Source organism: Manis pentadactyla, chromosome 2 (genome assembly GCF_030020395.1).
Source record: "Manis pentadactyla isolate mManPen7 chromosome 2, mManPen7.hap1, whole genome shotgun sequence".
Classification (NCBI taxonomy): domain Eukaryota; kingdom Metazoa; phylum Chordata; class Mammalia; order Pholidota; family Manidae; genus Manis; species Manis pentadactyla.
In genome coordinates, this window is record NC_080020.1 from 108468466 (window position 1) to 108490073 (window position 21608).

General features: G+C 39.8%; 1 protein-coding gene across 1 annotated transcript in view; it reads left to right on the forward strand.

The window, feature by feature from the left end:
* Positions 1-1311: 1311 nt before the first annotated feature.
* PLCXD3 (phosphatidylinositol specific phospholipase C X domain containing 3) overlaps positions 1312-21608 on the forward strand; it is a 177995-nt gene continuing 157698 nt past the window's right edge. Inside the window, exon 1 of the mRNA XM_036910881.2 lies at positions 1312-1654. Within this exon, the coding sequence (XP_036766776.1) occupies positions 1552-1654 (103 nt within the window). The 5' untranslated portion in view covers positions 1312-1551. The remainder of the gene's footprint in view (positions 1655-21608) is intronic.

A 21608-nucleotide genomic window follows, 5' to 3' on the forward strand; every position in this document is an offset into this window, starting at 1 on the left:
AGAATATTGAGATTTACCTTGGGGGGGGGAAATCCCAGTACATTTCTTTCTCATTCTTAAGATAGACCTACCATGTACTTTTCAAACTATGTACTGATTCTAGGAGAGAATGGAAAATTCGATCACAAAGATAAGGAATTATCTTTTCTATCTTTCTCACAATGCTGGTCATTTCCAGTGAATATTCTTTGGGTTCTAATCCTTGTACAGAAAGGATTCTTTAGTTGTTACCTTGGTTTTCATTTTTCCCAACCTAATAGCATTTACTTTAGGAAAAGGATTTACACACCACTGGACTTTCATTGCATCTACGTTCTCTGGGTTGCAAAGACCCAACACATTTTCTTTTTGTGTAAGCAACATTGCACTGCTTATACATTCCTACTCAGGCCACCCTTGGTCTCATCACATTTATAAGACTTGATTTCTCTCTTCTCATCTGATAGCAGGTGGGCCAAGACAGTTCTTTGGAGCCTCAATGAATTATTTGTCTTGAGAGGCACATCTCTCCAGTCTACCAGGGAACAAAAATTCAAACAACCACATAGATCATTTTGAAATAAATTCCACCAGATGATACTTATGAGAGGAGAGAGGAGAGAGAGGAGAAAGCCGATACAGGCAATAATTATGGCATGTCTCTGGGGAATGTGGTTGGTGATTTTTTTTTTTCTAGTGTCAGCCTTCAGTCTTGTCCTGAGTGTCACAAAAATGACAGACAAAGGATGCAGGCAGCTTTCTCCATAGAAGTAACAGATTTCTTATGATCAGGGAAATGAAGGGATTGAAGTGCTTCTTTACCTTGAGATGTCTAGAACAGGATAACAGGGATTAAATAGGAATCACCTAGAATTTACTGCTCTCTGCTGACAGCCCACTTGTCAACTACTCTTAAAACTGTGCAAAGTGGTGAACAGAGACCACCATTTTGTTATAAGCAGGGCTGTGGGCTCCAGCTGAGGAAAGGCGCAACCTGTTGGCGCTCACAAAAAGGAAAGCTCTTTGGTAAGCCTGGAAAGTCGTAAAAGCCAGTATGAGATCTCTTCTATAGGAGGCAATAGCATCCCAAAGTCTACTAGGATTTTAGGTTCAACCACAGACTGTCTTTTATCCAAACAAGACTGGGAAGTCACATCAAAAGGCCGAGCAAGACCGTGAGCACAGCAGCTGGGTGTACCAAGTTTAAATAATAATAATTTAAAAAAAGGAGTAGGGAGAAGCCAAGGAAAGCTGCAGAATGGCGAGAATCGGCAGAGATGCATGGGAGGGATGAGACGGAAGGAGGAGGGAGTGGGCAGGGGTGGGGGAGAGAGGAGAAAGCCGAGTGCGGACGTCGGGAACAAAGCTACGGCGGAGTCTGGCGGAGGCACGAAGGGACCATTGGGTGTTTTGAATAATTATTAAAATTAGCATGTGTCTGCGCCATCCTGTGGGTGTGGCGCAGAGCGGAGTGTAAACTCTAGCGGGGCTGGAGCAAACATTGGATTAGCGGCAGCAGCCTGCCAGCCTGGGCGAGGAGCGCGGGGACCAGCGCGCACGCCGCCGGGCACCATGGCCTCGTCTCAGGGGAAGAACGAGCTGAAATTAGCCGACTGGATGGCAACTCTGCCGGAGAGCATCCACAGCATCCCCCTCACCAATCTAGCCATCCCAGGTAGGCGCGCAGAGGCTGCGGACGGGGCGCTCGGCGCCCGCTGCACCTGCCCCGCCCTAGTTTATCTGCCGCGAAGTGGTAACTTGCCCCGATGCCCGAGGGACGCAAAGTCGTCCCCACGGGTGGGTCTCGGGCCGGGGGAGTGAGTGCCTGGGAGGCTCCGGCCTCCTGGCGTTGCCCAAACCTCTGGGACCGTGGCGCCGCGGGTCAAGGTGACTGCTTTCGCCCTGGGCTTCTGAAGCAGGCGGTGCGGGGCTGGGGCAGGGGAAAGGCTCGGCCCTGGGACGGCGCCTCGCGCCCCTCCCACGGTCTTCCTCGCAGACTTGGGGGTGCTGGCGATTTCTGAGGCTCTGCGGTGATAGGGCGCATTGAGCGCGACCTGGTGTCCTAAGGGCTTGGCTCTGGCTAGTGGACCTCCGACTCCGTCCCTGTCACGGAATAGCGCGGATTCGGTAGATTTCTCGGTTAAACCGTACCCGAGTCATTAATATCCGTCCTCAGTCTCCTGTACAGAGACAAAGCGCTTCCTGAAGCACGGAAAGTTCAGGCACCGGCTGCGGCGGGATCGCTGCCCTTGACCGGGAGCCGGAGGGGGCCGTTTCCCGGTCTGCGTGGACCCGGAGGGCCTGGCCGGGTGGCCACTGTCTGGATTCTGGTTCAAGGGCTGTTAGCAACGCACGGCGCCCACATCAGGAAAGCAAACCCTCGCGGACCGTGCGTTTGTTGCTCGGGACAGAAGCCGGGCTGGGGAACCTGCGTGAGCAGCGGCGGAAGGGTGGGATCCACACGCAAACCGTAGGGAAAAGGTGACTGCGCCGGTGTCCACAGCCTAGAAGGAAGCAAGGCTAGGCAAACCGAAGGGGACAGGAGGGATCCAGAGGCTTCGGCATATCGCGCACTACTTGCACCAGAGGACTGGGCAGGTTTTTGGGGCGGGAGCGCGCTGCAGCCCCTAGCTCAGGTGTGCAGGACAGAGGGTCGTTTGAAAGCTGTACCACCGTGACAGCTGGGGACACGACTGACTTCGTTACCAACCTGATTTTTCACTTGGGCTGAGGGTGTAGATACTTGGACCTTCCAGGACCCGGCTAGAGGGCAAATTACCCACAGGTAGTCCACCGCTGGCCTGAACCGAATCCGGTTATTACGCTCAACCTTCGGGTGTTACCTCCTTTTGCTCTGCCCCATCCAGCGTCCCCTCTCAGCCACTGGGGAAAAACATAATTAAGAAAAAAAAGAAAGAGAACGGGTCTTTTGAAAATCCCAAGGGGCTCTAACCAGCAGCGCTGGAATTGATCAGTAACTCAAATCAATGGTCGTTAGTTAAGTGGCTGCTTGGCTTTTAGGACAGGCATCAGCTGCACGCTGGGCGCCAGCCCCGGAAGGGAAGGGTTTGTTCCCTATGCCCTTCTTCAAGAGGTGGCTTCCCAAGAGCCCAGATATCTCCAGGAAACAGAACAACCCAGTTCCTCAGCTCTGCACTTACCCTGCTACCTGGGTGAGCCAGGGGATTGCTCTTTTGAAGGAGACTGGAAAGTACGCAACTTTGCTGGCAAAATTCCACTCTCACTTCCACAGGCATTCCTATCCTCTTTTCTTATTATTTGGTTTTCAGACACTCACATGTTCTTACCTGATGATTTCTGTACACATAGGAAGTAAAAAATGCAAGGACTCTGATGCCAGCCTTGTTAGAGAACTCTCCAGAGACACAGGGAATTTAAGTCTAAATTCACATTACTACTTCTCAGGAATGGTATTATACCATGTCTGAATCTCTCTTGCATTTCTGTAATACTTATACTTCACTTTTCAAAGCCCTAGTATGTACACCAGATCACAGAATCCCTCCCCAGACCTCGAGAAGCAGGCTGTGCTGGTACTATTAACTCCATTTCACAGGTGTAAAAATTGCTGCTAAGTGAAGGCAAATGACCTATTATCAGATCAGTGATCTGACCCCTCAAGTGGTCCTTAGGGAAGATCTAGGAATTTTGGATGGAACTGCTTGGGGGTTCATATCTAGATGATTAAGTGACAACACATGCTAATCGTGGTGAGGGAACAAGGAACTAGGCTTTAGCAGGATAAAGGGCAATTTTCCTTTTCCCATAGGGACAAAGTGGAAACCCGAGGTCAGAGACTTCAATATTCTAGTAGACATAAACGTGATGACTTTGGATGGATACAGTGGGAATTTCCACTGCTTTCCCAACCCCTCTGAGTATTATACTCAAAATAGGTCCCCTGCAAAGTCTTGCATTCTCACACCCATTACTTCTGAGGGAAAAAAAACATGTATTTCACCAAATCCATACACCTGAATTTCTCCATGATTCTGTAAAGTAGGTTTGGTAGATCCACATATATAAACCAGCTTTTAAAATGTATTTGGTACCTTTCTGCATTATTTAACTGTGAGAATTTTTGGAGGAAAAACAACATTCAAACTTTGATAGAGAAGACTAATTGGAGACTATTAAACACTAATGGAATAATTGCCTTAAAATCATGCTAATAGCTTCCTGGCTGCTACATGTTTACTTGGCCAGTTGCTACAGCTTGAATTAAGTAATTATCGCCACCATTTAAAACCACTGCCGATGTACCGCACAAGTGTTTCCATGGAAGAGAATGGCTGCTCAGTCATTCTCAAAGCTTCAGGTTTTCTTACATGCAGCAACAGGAGAGTGAGGAGCTGCCTGATCATGAGGCTGCCTGCCACTTGGGGCAGCGGACCCAAATTACCCAGGGCTAACACAAAGAACAATGTGCAGGTGTGTTACAGTGCCCACCAGGAGTGCAGTGTGAGCATCTCCAAACATTTCTCAGGGGCCCACATCTTGAAAACTTTCAGAGTCAAATCTCTCAGTGGCTGTTTTACGTTTAAATGGCCTCATGATTTAGTATTGACTGGCCTAAGGAATTAAGTACTTGGTATTAGAAGTTTTACTTTCAATTAATTTTTCAAAGGAATGGTACTGTTAGCACACATTTATCATTGTTTCCTATCTCTTAGGCTTATCTATCATTTTTTCCTATCTCTGGTGACACCAAACTCAGTTTTCATTCATATGTGTTTAACAATATCCTGGCATTATGGAGTATGAATGAAGCTTTCTCTCACCACAAGCTGGTGAGGGGATAAACAGGGATAGAGGCATGAAAACAAACTATACAATTTAGGTGAAAGTGAGTCTGATGAATTTCTGGCATCTCTGAAACCAATTTCTAACTCTATGGTCGTGGTGCCTCCAGAACTGTTGTACAAATATCCTTCATGGGAGCAAGCAGGCTATTGCTTAATCTGGGGAAGGCGTCGGTGATCTGGGTGTGTGATAGGGAGTCTTTCTCTCCAAAATCTAAAAGATCAGGAAGGGTTTTTATTCCTGGGAGGAATCTGCAATGCATTTTCTGATATGTGACAGCAAATAGAACATGTGATAACAAAAGGTTGGCTGAAAATTTGTGGGACTGGAACCTCAGAAAAAGCATACATTTCCTTGGTGTTGGAGGAGGCCATCTAGAGGACATGACCCCTGGTTGACCTGTGAACTGGACCAGGGCAATCAGAGGCTCCTTACCCCTCCCCTGTGGGAATAAACATTTGGCGCACCATTCCCACAGCTGGAGTAGTTTTCAAGGATGCAGCCTTGAGGGTGTAATGTGTTGTTGGCACCATCTGAATGCTGCATGTGATTGAAACTAGTTAAGGCCTCCATATAAGCTTCTTTTTTTGGGGGTATCATTAATATACAATTACATGAGCAACATTGTGGTTACTACATTCCCCGCATTATCAAGTCCCTACCACATACCCCATTACAGTCACTGTCCATCAGCATAGTAAGATGCTACAGAGTCAATACTTGCCTTCTCTTTGTTATACTGCATTCCCCGGGCTCCCTACCCCACATTATGTGTGCTAATCATAATGCCCCTTATTCCCCTTCTCCATCCCTTCCCACCCACCCACCCCAGTCCCTTTCCCTTTGGCAACTGTTAGTCCATTCTTGGGTTCTGTGATTCTGCTGCTGTTTTGTTCCTTCAGTTTTTGCTTTGTTCTTATGCTCCACAGATGAGTGAAATCATTTGGTACTTGTCTTTTCTCTGCCTGGCTTATTTCACTGAGTATAATACCCTCTAGTTCCATCCATGTTGTTGCAAATAGTAGGATTTGTTTTCTTCTTATGGTTGAATAATATTCCATTGTATATATGTACCACATCTTCTTTATCCATTCATCTACTGATGGACACTTAGGTTGCTTCCATTTATTGGCTATTGTAAATAGTGCTGGGGTAAACATAGGAGTGCATATGTCTTTTTCAAACTGCAAAACTGCATTCTTAGGGTAAATTCCTAGGAGTGGAATTCTGGGTCAAATGGTATTTCTATTTTTAGTTTTTGAGGAACTTCCATACTGCTTTCCACAATGGTTGAACTAATTTACATTCCCAACAGTAGTGTAGGAGGGTTCCCCTTTCTCCCATCCTCACCAGCATTTGTTGTTCCTATTCTTTTCTATGTTGGCCATTCTAACTGGCATGAGGTGATACCTCACTGTGGTTTTAATTTGCATTTGCCTGATAATTAGCAATGTCGAGCATCTTTTCATGTGCCTATTGGCTATCTGAATTTCTTCTTTGGAGAATTGTCTGTTCATATCCTCTACCCATATTTTAATAGGGTTATTTGCTTATTAGGTGTTGAAGCATGTGAGTTCTTTATATATTTTAGATGTTAACCCCTTGTCAGGTATGTCATTTACAAATATATTCTCCCATACTGTAGGATGACTTTTTGTTCTGCTGATAGTGTCCTTTGCTGTACAGCTTTTTATCATCATGTAGTCCCATTTGTTCATTTTTTATTTTATTTCCCTTGCCTGAGGAGATCCATTCAGAAAAAGATTGCTCATGTTTACATTCAAGAGATTTTTGCCTATGTTTTCTTCTAAGAGTTTTATGGTTTCATGACTTTACATTTGGGTCTTTGATCCATTTTGAGTTTACTTTTGTGTATGGAGTTAGACAGTAATCCAGTTTCATTCTCTTACATGTAGCTGTCCAGTTTTGCCAACACCAGTTGTTGTAGAGGCTGTCATTTCCCCATTGTATATCCATGGTTCCTTTATCATATATTAATTGACCATATATTCTTGAGTTTATATCTGGGCTCTCTATTCTGTTCCATTGATCTATGGGTCTTTTCTTGTGCCAGTACCAAATTGTCTTGATTATTGTGGCTTTATAGTAGAGCTTGAAGTTGGGGAGCATAATCCTAGCTTTATTCTTCCTTCTCAGAATTGCTTTGGCTAGTCGGGGTCTTTTGTGGTTCCATATGAACTTTAGAACTCTTCGTTCTAGTTCGTTGAAGAATGCTGTTGGTATTTTGATAGGCATTGCATTGAATCTGTAGATTGCTTTAGGTAGGATGGCCATTTTGACAATATTAATTCTTCCTATCCATGAGCATGGGATGTGTTTCCATTTATTAGTATCTTCTTTAATTTCTCTCATGAGTGTCTTGTAGTTTTCAGAGTATAGGTCTTTCACTTCCTTGGTTAGGTTTACTCCTAGGTATTTTATTCTTTTTGATGCAGTTGTGAATGGAATTCTTTTTCTGATTTCTCTTTCTGCTAGTTCATTGTTAGTGTATAGGAATGCAACAGATTTCTGTGTATTTATTTTGTATCCTGCAACTTTGCTGAATTTAGATATTAGATGCTTCATATAAACTTTTAAGAATCTGGTGGGCTGGTGTGGATATCTACTTGTTTTGTGGCTGCCCAATACAAGCCTCATATGTTCCCATTTTTGACTAAGCTCTTTCTATTTCTATTGGGCCATGCAGTCCACGTATGAATGCTCAAATTTACAGTCAGGCTGAGAGCCAGAACCCCATATTTGACTCAACCTGATGACTACCAATCTGGAGTGGCCTGCCTCTTTCTTCGGTCTCTCTTTGTCTTCTGTGTACAGGCACCAGTTTGTGAGCCAATGCTTGAATAAGAATTTTTTATTGTACTATAGATAAGTAACATAGAAATGCTTTAGAAATCAGTAATGGTACCTATTGATGTTGTTCATTTCTTACAGAAAATACCAACACCAATTAGGAAAAAGGGTCTTACTTAAGGAAATTAGGTGTTTATACAGCTCTGATTTCTGTGGTTGTGTCTGATTTTATTGTTTTTGAATTGCTCCCATAGAGCGCTCTCTTCTCGTGTTGCCAGTGTTCCTGGGGACAACTGCTTCTTCCTTTTTTCTTGTAATTTACTATTTCTGTTTTTATTTGGATGAGACAATCTACAGGACAATATGGGATTGGGTCTAATTGTACAAATTTCTTTTAAAAAGAAAAATTTTGGTCATCATTTTAGTCAGGATAGTGATACAAAAGTTAACCTTTCAAAGCAATAAAAAAGAAACAAAATTGTTAAGGCTGAATGTCTTTCTTGTGTTGCCTTTCCAATCCCAGTTTTGTTTTTGTTTTGTTGACAAGGAAAAATGGAAGAATATCTGGAATATAATTTATTTTACCAGGACTTTTTCTTGAGGAATTGAACTGGACCAGCATTATTAATACAAAGTAAATACTTATGCCTTTTTATAGTTCACAGTGTTTTCTCATGTATACACATGCTCTTTACATGTTCCATCAATGATTTTCTAAGGCTTTGCTACTCAAAGTTGGTCCAGGGACAAGTAGGAGCAGGTACATCTTCGTAGAAATGCAGCATTTCAGACCCTACCCTCAGACCAATGTAATCACAATCTGTATTTAACAAGATCACCGGATGACTTTTGTATACATTCAAAGTTTAAGAAGCATTGCTTTAAGATATCTCTATGGGGATCCTTTATGTAAGCGGCAGAGCCTAGTTTAAGTATACACTTTTGACTAAGCTCTTTCTATTGGGCCATGCAGTCTACCTATGAATGCTCAAATTTACAGTCAGGCTGAGAGCCAGAACCCCATATTTGACTCAAGGCTAATGGACCAGGTTGGGAACATTTCTAACTGACATTATGGTTCTTCATGCACCTTGCACACCAAATGTGATTTCGTTGCTACTTAAGTGTTCCAATTAGGTCACTGTGATAAATGTAAAACCTTTCCCCTCATTTCCTCAAAGACCTGCTGTTTGTTGATATCAGCCATCAACAGCACTTAAAGTCAGCCCATCTGGCGATGCTGGTGGTCACTAATGACAATTTAGGAAACTTCCCTGTGTAGGTTCGTTGTCCATTTGGTCTCTTTTCTTTGTTGTGTTACAGGCCCAGCTCCTTTCATTACATTTATATTTTATAGGTTACAGATTCATTCAATTCATCTGTAAGCTATAACTTTCCAATATTGCTCTTGAATGATAGTGATATTATGAATGCAAAACTGTGGTAATAATCAGCATCAGAAAGCCATTAAAAACAAAGATAAATAGATTTTTGATAAAAAAATGATCAATCTTGTTTGTATTTGCAAACCGTGCCTCATTTATTTGATGCTTGATAAATATGGAGTAGAAACATGCATAAATGTGTTTATAAACTCACTTGTTTGCATTTTATTTAGCATAATCAGTGTTCTAAAATAGTTAAAAATAAAAAACCCTCAAATTGCTAACATGGATATCACAATGTTTATATGTTAAGGCTCACACACTTTGAAATGAAAATGTCTCCTATCCTTACTAATAGTTTGTTTTCTCTTATTTAATTCCAACCCACCCAATCAAAACAGAGTAAATTACGAGGAGGAAGAATAAAAGTACTGAGTGCCATACATCAGCAATCACAACAGGGAATATTCGGGAGGGAAGACTGACAAATGAAGGCACAGGGACACAAAAGGAAGTGTTCCCTAAACCCTGCCAACCCAAAAGTAAAATCTGTCCTATTAACTGTCAGTTTTGATTCCTCCTAATGGACTTCCAAATAGTTCTAGAAATCTCTGGGCAAATTCTTAAGTATGTTTTACAAGGCAATCTGGGGGCCTACCATGTACATAGTTTCTGCCATTTTCCTTCTTGTTTTGAGGCAGCTTTGGGGAGTTGTCTCTTTTGCTGCTTTGACATATAGAGGAAATGCTTCCCTAGTTTTATACCCCAAACAGTCCTGCTGTTGGCAGTCCCACCAGGGCCTGTGCTACGTCTGCAGAGACCCAGCATTGAGGATGTTAATGTGTAACAAGGGCTGTGGATTCCACTGTGGCCAAAGGCTCCCAGAGGTGGGCCCCCATGTGGAAGCCAGCTTCTCCTGCTGACATCTCATCACTACTGATGCCGTGAGTGCCAACACTGCCAAAACCTTTTTCAATCTTCTGCCTGTATGGATGTCAACAAAAGTGACATCTTTGAATTTATATTGATTCTTTGGTTGTCCCTTGGCCTTAGGACTCAGGTATGAGTTTATGAGGGCTGGGCAGAGGACAATGTATGGGATAGATTTTATTCTGTACTCTGCATCGTTCTCAATATTAGCTCACACTCTGTGTGTGTGTGTGTGCATGCACATGCATAGTGTATATTGACTTTCTCTTAAATGACTTCTTTTCCAAACAGCTTCTTGTTTATTTTTTCCTATAAATAGACCTCTGGTTGCTGTTACCTAAGTAATCATTTCTCCAGACAGATCCAGAGTAGTAATACAGCTGGGGACCTTATTGTTCCCAGTGAGCAGCCTGGGACAATGTAAATAGAGCCAAATTATTTGACATAAATAAAAGTAATGGCTACCACCTCCATTGTTTCAGAGCCTGTTAGTAATTGATGTGCTCTGAGCCTTCAAGAAAAGGTTGATTTTCATACACACATATGCCCATCAATGCACACCTTTTAATTGTTGGTTTAATTGTTGTTTACTACTCTATTAATCTGGAAATCTACCTATTACCACCAATGAGGCTGCCTCTTACCCACAAGCATTAGTTTCTGGAAACCAGAGAACATGTCCCCTTGATAGGAACTTCTAGACACTGTCATAAGATTTGGTATCCTCAAGAAGCTTATATATTCTTTATCCTTCTCTGGGTAAGGTTAAGACCAGTCTCAGAAGGTTGGAGACCAGAAAAATATCTAAATCACATAATCCAGAAGGTAAAGAAACGTGAGAGAGAAATGTACCATGGTTCAGATGAAATTCTGCTGCCAGAACACCATATGCTTTTATCATGCTTATTAAGAGAGGAAGATGGGTCAGGAAGAGGGGCAGGAGGAGATGGTTAAACATTTTTGAGAAGCAGCCAGAATTAGTCACCTCCGGAGATCAGGTACCGAAACAGATGGCCCATTGATTTGTTAGATGTGCTCTTGTTTTGTTCCTGTATTTCATTACAGATCCGGGGAGTGGACGGCTCTTAAACTACTCTATCTTAAATGCCAGCTAATTCTATATTTCACTTAGAAGAAGTCTTCCTGGGAATTAATTTTTATGAAGCAGCCATGTTTATCCTAAGTCAACATTATAAAATGATGGTTATGTTCCTGATTCACTTGGAGAATTTTTGTTTCCTGAAGCAAAGTGGACTATGATGAATGACAATCTTAGTTGCCTGCTAGGCTTTCCTGGAGGTCCCCATTAGCTTGTTGGGTGGTGAGGAGGAAAATGCACTTGAAGGAATCCTAATGGGCAAATGGGAACTTATCTCAATGTATGTCTCAGGCCATACTCCCCTGTTGCCATGTAAAGAGGAAGAGGAGAGGACCAGGGCTGACTTAGTACGGAGTTAGCCTTAACCATACTCTTGACAAGACACCTGCCATTGGCTATTCTCAGGAAAAAAAAGGTCGTCAGAGGGATATAAAGATCCTGCCTTGAAAGTTGATAGAAGGGAAGGCTGCAGAACTGTTAAGTTTTGTTCAGTCTTTATCACCCCTTATGTCTTCATTGTTCTTCATATCAGCTCAAATTCCTTGGTCCAGCATTAGAATCCCACTCTTCAAAGTGTCACTAATTCTTTTTCTCACTCTTTCCTGCTCTCCTTAACTGGAAAAACTCCAGCTCAGTTAAACTCAATTTTCTACCTAATCTATACACAGAAAATTACAGCGGCTAAACATTGTTAGAGAAAAATTACACAACCTGGGTGCCTTGACTCACTAGAAATTTCGACCATAAATCTTTCTCTCATCTCCAGTAAACTTATTGTCCTATCCTCTGAGATAATTTCATACCTCTTCCTCCTCTTCAAATCAACACCTCCTTTACATCTCACTCAAAACTAATGACCTCTTCTCTCATTTTATAGAAAATATAGATGCAAGCAAACAAGAACTTTCTCAGTTTCTCACCATTAATACACTAACCCAACCTGTATCTATTTCTGCATATTCTGCATTTTCTTCAGGTAAGATGAAGTCAGGGACCTGCCCCTACCCAAGTCCAGCTTCTTCACCTGTGGTCAAATGTCTTCAAAGCTCACTTCCAAATTTCTCCCCTTTCTCCCCTGCATCATTATTTTTCTCTATTTCTGTTGGATTACTCTAGTCAGTACACAAACATATGTAAGTATTATCAATCTTTAAAAAAAGAAACCCTCTTTGTATAACTTCCTTTCTACGCATGCATTATTTCTCTGATTTATAAAAATATGCCTGCTGTCTTCAGGTTGTTATTTCCTTATCTCTCCCCAGCTCAAGCTAATCTCAGTATTTCTCCATCACTGCATTAAAATTGTTTTTATTAAGGTTTCCAAGGATCTGTATTTTGCCAAAGCTAACAGTTATTTATCTCTCATCTTATTTGACATTTTAGCATCATTTGATATGGTTGACCATAACCTTCTTCTTGAAACATGTTCTTCTTTTGGCTTCTTATGGCACTTTATTTTTTTGTGTGGTTAAAAAAGCCACATACACACGAGATTTACTCTATACAATTTTTAAGAAATTGTCAGCGATAAGTGCAATGGCATACAGAATATCTCAAGAACATTGTCTTCTTGCATGACTGAAATTTTATATCCTTTAAATAGTAACTCATAATTTCCTCTTCCCTTCAGCCCATGGCAACCAGTGTTCTACTTTTTGCTTTTATGAGTTTGACTACTTTAGATACTACCTGAGTATAGTATTTGTTCTTCTATTACTGGCTTATTTTACATCCATAATGTCCTCAGGTTTCATTCATGTTGTAGTATAGGACATGATTTCCTTCCTTTTCATGGCTGCATAACATTCCATTGTGAGTATATACTGCATTTGTTTTTTCATCTGTCAATAGATATTTAGGTTATTTTTATGTCTTGGCTATTGTGAATGATGGTGCAGTGAATGTAGGAGTGCTGATACCTCTTTGATATCCTTACTTCAGTTCTTTTGGATAAATACCCAGAAGTGGGATTGTTGGGTCATACAATTTAATGTTTTGAGGAACTGCCATATTGTTTTCCATAGCAGCTGTACCATTTTACATTTCCACTAACAGAAAACAAGAATTCTAAATTTTCCATATATTCACCAACACTTGTCATTTTCTGTTGTTGTTTATAATAACCACCCTAATAATTTTAATTTCCACATGATTAGTGATATTAAGCATTTCTTCATATACCTGTTGACTATTTGCATGGATTTTTTTTGAGAAATGTCTGTTCAAGTCTTTTGCCATTTTAAAAAATTGGGTTATTTGATATTTTGCTATTTGGTTGTAGGAGTTAACTATGTATTTTGGAAATTCATCCCTTAATTTCTTTCACTGATGTTTACAGTTTTCTGAATTCAAGTCTTTTACCTCTTTAGTTAAGTTTATTCCTAAGTATGTTATTTTTTGATGCTGTTGTATGGGATTATTTTCTTAATTTCTTTTTCAGATTGCTTATTTTTAGTATATAGAAATGAGATTGATTTTTGTATGTTGGTTTTTGGATCCTACAACTTACCTAAGTGCATTTATTTTAACAATTTGTGTGTGTGTGTGTGTTTATGTAATCTTTAGGGTTTTCTACATATTAGATCATGTCATCTGTGAACAAAGATAATTTTAGTTCTTTCTTTCCTATTTGGATGTCTTTTATTTACTTTTCTTACTTAATTGCTTTGATTAGATTTATAGTATTATGTTGAATAAAAATGGTAAAAGTGGGCATACTTGCTTTGTTCCTGATCTTAGTGGGAAATTTCTCAACTCTGAGTATAATGTTAGCTGTAGGTACTTCATATATAAACTTTTTTATATTAAGGTAATTTCCTTCTATCCCCAGTTTGATGCAAATATGAAAGGGTGTTGAGTTTTGTCAAATACTTTTTCTGTATCTATTAAGATGGTCATGTAATTTTTATCCTTCATTTTGTTAATATATATCACATTTACTGATTTTTGTGTGTGTGTGTGTGTATTGAACCATCCTTGCACTCCTGGGTTAAATCCCACTCAGTCTTGCTATATGATCTTTTCAGTGTGCTGTTGAATTTGTTTTGCTAGGATTTTGTTGAGGAGTTTTGAATCCATATCCATAGGGGATATTGGATTGTAGTCTTCTTTTCAAGTCATGTCTTTGTCCAGCTTTGCTCAGAGTAATGCTGGCCTCACAAAATAATCTGGAAGTGTCCCTGCCTCTTTAGTTATTTGGAAGAATTGAAGAAAGGTTGGTGTTAATTCTTTAAATGTTTGCTAGCATTCAGCAGTGAAGCCATCTGTTTATGGGATTTTCTTTGATCAGGTTTTTGATTACTGATTGAATCTCCTGATTAGCTATAAGCTATAGATCTGCTCATATTTCCTATTTATTCATGATTCATTCTTGGTAGGTTGTAAGTTTCTAGGAATTTATCCATTTATTCTAGGTTATACAGTTTGTTGGCACATAATTTCATAATTTTCACAGTAGTTTCTTTTAATCCTTTTAATTTTTGTGATCTCAGTTATAATGTCTCCCTTTTCATGTTTTATCTCATTTGTTTGAGTATTGTCTTTTTTTCTTAGTCTTGATAAAGGTTTGTTTATTTTGTTCATCTTTTCAAAAAGCTGACTATTAGTTTTGTTGACTTTTTTCTATTGTCTTCCTATTCTCATTTTCATTTATTTCCTCTCTAATCTTTAATATTTTCTTCCTTCAACTAATTTTGGGCTTAATTTAGTCTTCTTTTTCTAGTTCCTCAAGAAGTAGAATTAGGTTATTTGGCATCTCTTTCCTTTTTTTAGTTAAGGTATTTGCTGCTATAAACTTCCTTCTTAGTAATGCTTTTGATGCATTCCATAAGTTTTGGTATGGTGTGTTTTCATTTTCCTTCGTCTCAAGATATTTTCCAATTTACCTTTGACTTTTGACCCATTGTTTATTTTTAAATATATTGCCTAATTTCTAGATATTTGAGAAAATTTTCAGTCTTCATCTGTTATTGATTTCTGGTTTTATTCCACTATGGTCAGAAAAGACACTTGGTAATATTTCAGGATTTTAGATGTGTTGAGACTTACCTTGTGACTGAACATATAATCTTTCCTGGAGAGTGTTCCATGTGTGTTTGATAAGAATGTGTGTTCTGCTTTGGTTGGTTAGAATGTTCTATGTATGTGTGTATATGTCTACCTTTGGTCTATAGTGTTCAAGTTCTCTTTTTCCTTATTGATCTCCTGTCTGGATGTTTTCTCCATTATTGAAAGTGGAGTATTGAAATCACTTGTTACTATTGTGTTGCTGTCTTTTCCTCCCTTCAGTTTTGTCAATGTTTGCTTTATATATTTAGGCTCTCTAATGTTGGTTTTGGGTACATACATGTTTTCAGTTTGTACATCTTCCTTATAAATTGACCCTTTTGTGATTATACAATGTCTTTGTGTCTTCTGACAGTTTTTAACTTTGTCTGATGTAAGTATGGCTACCTCTGCTGTCTTTTGCTTACCATTAGCATGGAATATCTTTTTCCATCCTTTCATTTTCAACCTGTGTCCTTAAATCTAGAGTCTCACATTTTAAGAGGATCATGCACATGATCACATGGGCTTTATCCATGGTATGCAAAGTTGGTTCAATATATGAAATCAATAAATATGATGTGCCATGTTTATAGATTATATGACCCTTTCATTAGAAGCAGAGAAAGCATTTGACAAAATTCAGTAACATTTCGTGATAAAAACTCTCAACAAATTAGATATAGAAGGAACATATCTCAGCATTATAAAGACCATATATACAAAACCCGCAGCTAACTTCACACCTAATAGTGAAAAGTTAAAAACTTCTACTCTAAAATCAGAAACAAGACAAAGATGCCCACTCTAACCTCGGCTATTCAGCCTTGGATAGAAGTTTTAGCTGCAGCAATTAGGCAAGAAAAATAAAAGGTATTGAAATTGGAAAGAAAGAAGTAGAATTGTCTTGGTTTGCGGATGACATGATCTTATATACAGAAAAGCCTAAAGGCTCAGCCAAAAAGTTGTTAGAACAAATAAACTAATTCAGTAAAGTTATAGGACACAAAATCAACATACAAAAATCAGTTACCTTTCTATAGACTAACAACAAAATTTATGAAAGGGAATTTAAAGAAAATCATCCTATTTATAATAGCATTAAAAAAACAATAAAACACTTAAAAATAAATCTAACCAAGAAGATGAAAGATTTGTATACATTGAAAACTATAAGACATTGATGAAAGAAATTGAAGATAACAAATTAATGGACAGATATCCCATGTCTGTAACTCAAAATAGTTAATATTGTTAAAATGTCCATACTACCCAAAGTCATTTATAAATTCAATGCAGTTCCTATCAAAATTACAATACCATTTTTCACAAAAACAGGAAAAGCAATCCTAAAATTCATTTGGAACCACAAAAGACACTGAATAGCCAAAGCCATCTTGAGAAATAACAACAGAGCTGAGGCATCACTTTTCTTATTTTGAATTATGCTACAAAGCTACAGTAATCAAAACAGTATGGTACTGGCCTAAGAGTAGGCATATTGACCAATGGAAAAAACTGAGAGCCCAGAAGTAAACCCATGTATACATGGTCAACTATATTTGATAAGGGAGACAAGACTATACTCAGTGGGGAAAAAATAGTCTTTTCAATAAATGGTGTTGGGAATACTGGATATTCACATGCAAAAGAATGAAATTGGACCCCTATCTTAAACATGTACAAAAATTAGCTTAAAATAGATTTAAGACTTAAACATATGACCTGAAATTGTAAAGCTCCTAGAATAACACAATGAAAAAGCAACTTGATGTTAGTCTTTGCTATGACTTTTTGGATATGACACCAAAAGCACAAGCAATAAAAAACAAAATGATTAAAAGTAGGAATACATAAAACTAAAAAATTTCACACACAGCAGAAGAAATGCTCAACAAAAGGAAGAGGTAACCTACAGAATAGAAGAAAATATTTGCAAACTGTGTCGCTGATAAGGGATTAAATGCCAAAATATATGAAGAACTCCTACAATTTAATAGCAAAGAGACAAAAACAAAAATAATCTTCAGGGAAATTAAACCCACAATGAGATGTCACTTCATACCTTTTAAAATAGCTATTATCAAAAAGATATAATCAACCTGGTTAGAGATTCTGGGGGCCTCTCAAACCTTTTTTTTGTAGAGGTATCTTTTCTGGACTTCTTGTAGATTCCTAATTAGAGGGATTTGCCAGGTTTCCTCCCCACCCCAGGATCTCATAGTCTCTCACTCCTTCTGATGTCTGTCATCATAGCTCCCACCTCTTCTTTTATTCTCAGCAGCTCTCAGCCATCTAGAATATGCCAGGTCCCGTCAGGGCTTTGAGACAGGCAAAACAGCGGTCAGTTCCTTGGGCAGCCCTCTGAAAAGCAAGCATGTTGGACACATGCTCTACTTTTCTCTTTCCCCCGAGGGAGACGCTGCTGTGCTGTGCTGGCCTGTCTGTTGTATTGCTCTTCCTCTGGAGCAGCAGCAAGCCACCCAGCTCTCTGCTTAGTGGCCCCCAGGCGTCTGGAGTGTGCTGGGTTCCATCAGTGATGAGCGAGGCAAGACAGAAGCCAGTCTCAGGCAGCTCCCACAAAAAAGTCAGAACATTGGTAAAGTAGTCTAATCTTTTCTTTTCTTTTCCTAGGAGAAACTGGGAGTTTCCTCTCAATTGTGTGACACTGTGGCAAGGGGAAGGACTATGGCTAGAGTGTGCCACAAATTTTCCTACCAGCTTCAGTGTGGTTGTTTGCACTTGTGTGGGGTGCAGGAGCCTCTGACTTTGTTCCTGGATTTCTTGTACAGAGAATTGGTACATGTATTCTTTAATCAGTGTCACCAGGGGAGGGAAAAGGGTTTGGAGTTTCCTACTCTGCCATCTTGTTGATGTCACTCTTAATTGCACTAACTTATTTTTCTGACTTAGGTCATCTTAGCTAGCTATGCCTTCTTTTCTTTACATCTAAAGAAATGTTGGAATACCCCTACCCAAGTCTTGAGCACTTTTTCTTTATAGCTACACTTTTCCCTTAGGTGACAATATATAAACCAATGGTTTGAGGTAATATCTATATATTGATGATTTTTAAGTTTATATTATTACCCAGACTTCTTTGCTGAACTCTATTGTCATGGATCCTACTGCCTTCCCATCATTTGCATTTGACTGTTCTATACAAATCTCAAATTTAACATGACCCAAAAGAACTACTGAGTTCACCACCCATTGCCAAATTTGTTCCTAATCAAGTTTTCCTCATCTAAGTATTTTTCTTCACTATCCATCAGTTTCTGAAGCCCGAAACCTTGGAGCGATTCTTCTTTTTTTCACCCCTCAAACGCTAAAAACCACCTAATCAGTAAACCTGTTGGATCCTTCTCTAAAATGTATCCCAAACCCTTTCATTTCTCACTACTTCTACCATTACAGCCCTAATCTAGTTACTGTCATCTCCCACATTAATTAATCCAAAGGCTTCCTAACCAAGTCCCCTGCCCTCATTTGAACCTTTACACACAGAATCTTTCAAAAGTATAAGGGTATATCATTCACTTGTTTAAAATGTTCTGCATTTACTTGCTAAATTACTGAACCCTGTTTATCTTTCTGACCTCAACCCCTTCCATGCTTTCTTATGAATCCCAGCCATTCTTTGTGATCCTCATATCCTCCAGATTTCTTTTTGTTTCAGAGGTTTGCTTAGAATCTTCCTCTGTTTCCTAGTATGTTACCTTCTCCTCAGGAGATAGTCCCTGACCATAGTAGCCAATGCAGCTTACCTCCATCCTCAACATTTTCTAACAGTTGCTTGGTTTATACCTTCTTCATAGTGCTTAACTATGACTATTTATCTATACATTGATTATAAGTCAACTGAATATAATATAAACTCCTCGAGGGCAGGACCTTGTCTTCATTTTTTCTGGAGCCCAGAATATGTCTGGCCTATAGTCATTGTGCAATACGTATTTGTGGCTAACCAATGACAAAGCCACTGTAGAGGGGCTCTGTATACAAAGGCTTCAGCTGATCTGAGAATTCGAAGTCCTGACCCACAACAGGTTAATTTTAGCAAAGGGATGATTTCATCGAACTTTAATAAAGACTCCACCGGGCCCAGTGTTTTTTGAATGAGACATATGACAACTGAACCAAGCGAAATAGGAAGTTGTTTTGTGCAGCAGTTTTTAGCCACTGTGGTACTACATGTTCAACCAGTTTTCTTATAATTTCTACATTCATATGCTTAATGATTAGTGGTCATAATAAAGTCTTTGAAGATTGTCTTGTGCCTTTAAGAAAAAAAAACTGCTATTTTTAATACTGCTTTGGTTTTTAAGTTTGGTATTCTAATTTTCTCTAAGTTAGTATTTCAGGTGTAATCTCTATAGGGACTTATTTAACTAAAATATAGAAATAATACCCAACTCCACAATTATTTTGAATAATGCTTTTATTATTTTATTAACATCTATAAAGGAATATGGGAAATTCTATTTAAATATAACAAAAGTATATATGATATCCACAAGGCAAAAAAAGAGGATCCATCTAAGAAACCAATATAATTGATTTCAAATGCCATGTACAAAAGATGTGAGAGCTGGCATTTAATTGCATAAATGTGTTAAAACAATGAAGATGATACCCAAGTCCCTGTTCGCTGTGCTTGGAGCTAGAAGAAGCATAAGGAAGGGCTAAAACAGTGCTCACAGCAGGTAGTGTGAAATCAACCGGTGATAACAAGAATAACCACTACCTAATTCAGGCAGAGGAGGTATAGTTTAAAAATGCAGGTTCTGGTTTCAAATACCTGTGTTTAAAGCCTGGCTTTGCCACTTATTAGCTCTGTGACTTTGGGAAAATTACTTACCCTCCCTGTGCCTCAGTTTCCTCAACTGAAAAGTCAGGATAATAATAGCACTTAATAGGTTGCCATGAGTACTTCATAGGAATAGCACTTCTTAGGTCATGGTTAGAATTAAATGCGGATACATGTAAAGTGACTAGCAGTGGCGGGCATGCACAATGCTACCTGTTCATATTTTATTTGTGATTTTCAGTCAGGATGAATAATTGTCAGAAGTGAGAAGATAGTAAGGAAAAATGTTTCTAAAGGTGTTGAACTTTTGTGGCAAGGCAATATGTATCTCCAGGTAATAAGGGGGAAAGAAGCCAAAAAATATTTCAGAACTCAACAGTCATTTCTAGAGGTTGTGAAAACTGAGGTATAAAGATACATACATGTCACAATTTCCAAGAGGAAAAATGGTTCCCAGCAACTTCATACAGCAGTGCATGAATGGTTTGTGAGCCATTAAGAAAGGAAGAGATAGTTATCTCCATGCTGGGTGAAGGATTACCTCACACCCTGAACAGCGAGCTGCCTGAGAGGGAGGAGACCACCACTGCGGTCCTGGGTCTGCAGCCAGGTGTCCGGCAAGTCACTGAACTCCCGCCGTCTCTGGCGTTACCTCTGTGCAACTGTGCAACTGTTGATGTGAGCACACTAGGTTCAAGCCATAGCTGACTTGGGGGAGCCACTAAAAACTCTCTGGGTTACAATTTCCTCCGTTCTAAAGTGGAGATAATGACAGTACCAACCTCACATCCCTTTGTGGTGAGGATTCCATAGGATAATATATGTACTCTACCTGTGACAGAGTAAGTGGTCAATAAATATTGCTCTTTTTTACCGTTCCTTCATGTCTGATTAACCCCACTTACTTAGGGAACAGGGTCCCCGGCAGGGCCTCTCTGCGCTCCTTTGTCCTTGTCTCCCTTCAGTTAAAGCCTCCGGACTTTTCTCTCTTTGGTTTTCAGGCTTAGCACTGCCTGAGACTCCAGAACAGTCCAGCCATGAACAGGGAAGTGAAGAGGGCTGCTTGCACAGTTACCCTACTGTGTCCAGCCCTCTGCTTCTCCAGCGCAGCTGGGTGCAGAGAATGAGCTGCTGCGGGAGGGGCGCGTGAGTGAGGCCGGAGGGGGAACGGTCTGCCCGTTGGCGGGGAAGATATTGGCTAGGCAGACACAGGGAGGAGTGACGGGGAGAACATCCACATCGAGAGAGGACAGTGACCGGCAATAGTTCTGAGGCAGCAGAGGAAACGGGGGCCAATACGTGAACAGAGATAACAGGAAATCTAGAGCAGATTTTCCGGAAACAGGGAAACTTCAGCCGGATTGGACTTCCTCATATGAAGTTGACATGTCCAAGTCTGAACCTTTGACACCATCATAGGTGACTAGGTTTTTCTCGCAAAGGTTAAGTTCTTCAGCTCCAGACTATACCATATCTGAGGATGGGAGCAGTTCTGCATGATTCTCCCCACCCAGTCCCAGAACACCTTGTGCCCGATTGAGCTGTCTTTCACTGTGATTTCTGTGAAAACTCCCAGTTGTTACAAGTTCATATAATAGGTAACGGAGCCTAAATTTTAAGATGATTTATAAATTTGAAGATTAATTGGAGCTATTCTGATGAGCTTTAACAAGAGTCAAACAAAAAATTGAAATATAAAATATGTAAGAGTCATCAACATAACTGT